This window comes from Aptenodytes forsteri, unplaced genomic scaffold (assembly GCF_000699145.1).
Source record: "Aptenodytes forsteri isolate BGI_AS27 unplaced genomic scaffold, ASM69914v1 Scaffold93, whole genome shotgun sequence".
In the NCBI taxonomy this organism is placed as follows: Eukaryota; Metazoa; Chordata; class Aves; order Sphenisciformes; family Spheniscidae; genus Aptenodytes; species Aptenodytes forsteri.
Window position 1 is genome coordinate 8,787,813 of NW_008794665.1, and position 3,539 is coordinate 8,791,351.

The following is a 3,539-nucleotide window of genomic DNA, read 5'->3' on the forward strand; positions in this document are numbered from 1 at the left end:
AGCGCCGAGTTCCCCCTGCACACCAGGGGTACACCTGCACTGCGTTTTGAGGGGGTCGCTCGGACTGGTTCCTGCACTGGAGCCGCTTCCCAGGCAGTAAGGAAGGTGACCCTCGCCCGCCCGGCCCTGGCTGATGGGGCAGTGGGCACATCGGGGAGCAGGCGCTGGGAACGGTGCAGAGGTACCCGTGAGGGCTTTGGGAGGATAGGGTAACAGCGGGTGAAATTCTTGCTCCACTGAAGTCAGTGTCGGCATTGCCAGCATTGCCATCCAGCATGCACAGGTGTGGTTTTTTCCTCTTATGCGATTAGGAAAACAGTGTATGAAACATGGTAGATTGTTTGCAACCCACCCTGTTTTCTGCCTGTGTTAAACTTAGGCTGCGAGTCCTTGCCTTGCTGTGCTGTTGCTTCTTATTGATAAAGTTTATGGGGCTTTTAAGTCATTAGCCGTAAGCCTCAAATTAGCAGGAGATGCGTGCGGTTCCTTCCCCTCTGCTTAGATAAAAGGCAGTCGGACACACCGGCTCTGTTCAAAGCAGAGCAAAGCCTCCACTGACTTCACAGGGTCCAAGATTTCTGCTCCAGCTTCAGCTCCAGACGCTGGACCACTTCCACCCCCTCTTGCTTTATTTGAGAGACCTAAGACACACAGGACTGAGGGTCTAAATGGCACGATGGTGGGCTTCTACCAACGCTTCTCATCTAATTGCAGTCAACTTTAATTTTGCCTTTTCCATTCTTAACCGGTCTTCTTAACCTGCTTCTTAGCCAGGGCAAAATTAAGCATGAGGAAAAAGGCTTTTTCAGCATTATAATTATCTACTCCCAAGCTGTATAACAAAATGGTTTACACATTTAATTGATTTTGTCTAATATTTCCAGGTATACAGTAGTCCTATTAATGAATATCATAGCTTCATTACTGCATATCACATTTTGCTATTTGTTGTGTACCATAAAATAACATCAGCACATCAATAACTTAAATAACACAAATTTAAACTCATTTTCTGCTTGTTATAATTATAATTTTAGCCTGCAAAGGCTTTTTGATTTGTAAGACCATTCACATAACATGGAATGTAACTTTATTTGTTTTTCTTTTGTATATAATGAGACACCGAAAGCCCTTGTCATCTCTTAACAGGATACTAAAGCAGCTCTGTTTCATGAATGACAGCACAATTAAAGCTAAAAATAATAATTAAAAAAAACCCCTTTGTACTGTACAATCTCAAATTAAAGCAAGAAAGATAATGACAATCTTTTGCATTAGCCAGGAAACGTGATTCTCTGCCACTGGGCTTTTTTTTCTCGTTGACAATTCACAGAATGTGTATATGGGTGTAGTTATAGGTGTGTGTATATGCTATGCAGAACAGCAGTCCTTATTTTGTTGATCTAGTTCTTCTAATTGTTTAGTTAAACTACCTAACTGATACAATTTAGAATACTACATTAACACATTTAACATCAAGTTTACATACTTGCGTCTTTGAAATACTAGGAACTTTTACACATTTTATTTGGCTTTGTAAGGACTGGAATATCACAGATAATGCAATCTACTTGTCTTTGAAAGAATATGGCTGTTCTCAACTAACACTCTAAGGTTCAGAGTGAAATACGTTTCTCCTTATATCTGTAGCTGACTTCAGAGAAGAGAGAGTGTCTTCTTAAGTGGTCAGTCTGATGTTACAGTACAGATTCTGCAGAGAGAGAGATATATATTTAATGAAGGATAATTCTCTCTGGACTTTAGAGTTAAGCTGTTGCAGCAAAATTACTCCGTTTAGACTAATTTCTTCTATACAAATCTCAAGAAAAACCTATTCCAAGTATGTTTTGTAGTAGTATCTCCACATGACCAGAGGAGGGCACTTTGAACATCTTTGCACTGCCCCGGAGGCAGATGCAGAAGCACAGTGTTACCCAATGTCACGCAGTCCTGCCACCTCTTCCCACCCAGGCAGGTATCCTTGTGTCCACAAAAATACAGAATCCGTATTGTACCACAGGGCTCTGTTCTGAAAACAGTGGGCAGATATATCACTCTCTTCTTGCTAACTAGGATTTCTTCCGATTTCCCCCATCTAATTCAGTGTTGCTGTGGGTTAAATTGAGATTCACGGATAATTCCTAAAAATCACATGAGGGGAGTTGTCTCCCCTTCCTTCCTGAACATCCCTCTGCTATTAGCCCCTGGTAATTTAGCAAATATTGATTGATTTAACCCTCTACGACTTATCCTGCTGCAGAAATTCCTTGCTTTTAACTGAAAAATGCACTTGGAAAATGCACTCTCTGAGATATGTATTGCAACAGTGCATCTTTTCACATTAAACTCTTGTAAAAGTACTGCTCCTTTCCGCCTTCTAAGGGAGGCGACTCTGCATCCCAGATCTGCTCCCCTGGCAGAGTACATAGCAGAGAAATCAACCTCTTCTCTTTTCCATTCATGACCACAGTATGGAGTTCAGCCACTTTCCATGCAGGAAACATCCTTTTGGGTTTCATTTTGGCTAAAGGTATCAACCTTCTATGGAAAAGACTTTAATTTTGTAATCTTACTGTTATCATAGACAGATTTTTTTTGTCACCTCTCTGCTTTGTTTTGTTCAAGTTTAACACTGAAAAATTATTAGAAAGGTTTTAGAAACTCTTTTTTTTAAAATAAAAGTCTCTCCTCCACCCTGGGGAAACACACTGCTTATTTAATGTACTTTTCTTCCCCTCAACATTATTCCTTTTCTCTTTTATTTTCTTCTCGTTTCTTCTCTTTTTTCTTTCCTTTTTTCTTTTCTTTTTTCTCTTCTTTCTCTTCTCCTTTCTTTTTTAGAGCAGACAGGTACAAGAAGGAAGTTGTCTTTCATCAGCAGTCCTTTGAGATAGAGTAGAATTCAGTGAGTCCTCACCATGATAGGATCATAAACTTACTGGGTTAAACCAAGCTAACTTTCCCTAAGCTGCCAAGTTTTAGCTGCACCATACATATATGTGTTTCCTTGTGCCATTTTCTTTTCTTATAATTTTGTTTTTCTTGATGACCCTGAGCTATGGCTTCTGTCTTGTTTCTACCACTAGTCAACCTTCCTTTCTTTTCTGGTTTTGCCGATATAGGCCTCAAAGAAAAAATGGCAGAAGAGCACAAAGTAGCTGAGGTACATGAGAGAGGACCAGATGATGTTCTGCACGTGGGAATGGCACTGGCCCTGCTGCATCCAAGAGAAGACCAGGTAATTGATCACACAACCGATCAACATCTGAGTGATCTGCGACAAGGTGATGAACATGGCAAACTTGCGTGAGACTCTGAAGCCAGCAGCCCGCAAGGCATAGTAAGAGTACATAACGGCGTGTACTCCATAGTTCATGGTCATGAACCAGCCACCGCCAGCCACCATGTCCTTGTAGGAATACCAAGAATAAAGTAACACAGTAATGTGATGGTACCAGTGTAAGAAGATGAGCTTCTGTTTCCTAAGAATAATGAATATTGTATCACCTGTAAAAAAAAAAAAAAAAAAAAAAAAAAAA

General features: G+C 40.6%; 1 protein-coding gene across 1 annotated transcript in view; it reads right to left on the reverse strand.

Moving 5' to 3' along the window:
• Positions 1-3,046: 3,046 nt before the first annotated feature.
• The window catches only part of ELOVL6 (ELOVL fatty acid elongase 6), a 37,530-nt gene continuing 37,037 nt past the window's right edge, over positions 3,047-3,539 (reverse strand). The window contains exon 4 of the mRNA XM_009273638.2: positions 3,047-3,507. Coding sequence (XP_009271913.1) covers positions 3,083-3,507 — 425 coding nt within the window. The 3' untranslated portion in view covers positions 3,047-3,082. The remainder of the gene's footprint in view (positions 3,508-3,539) is intronic.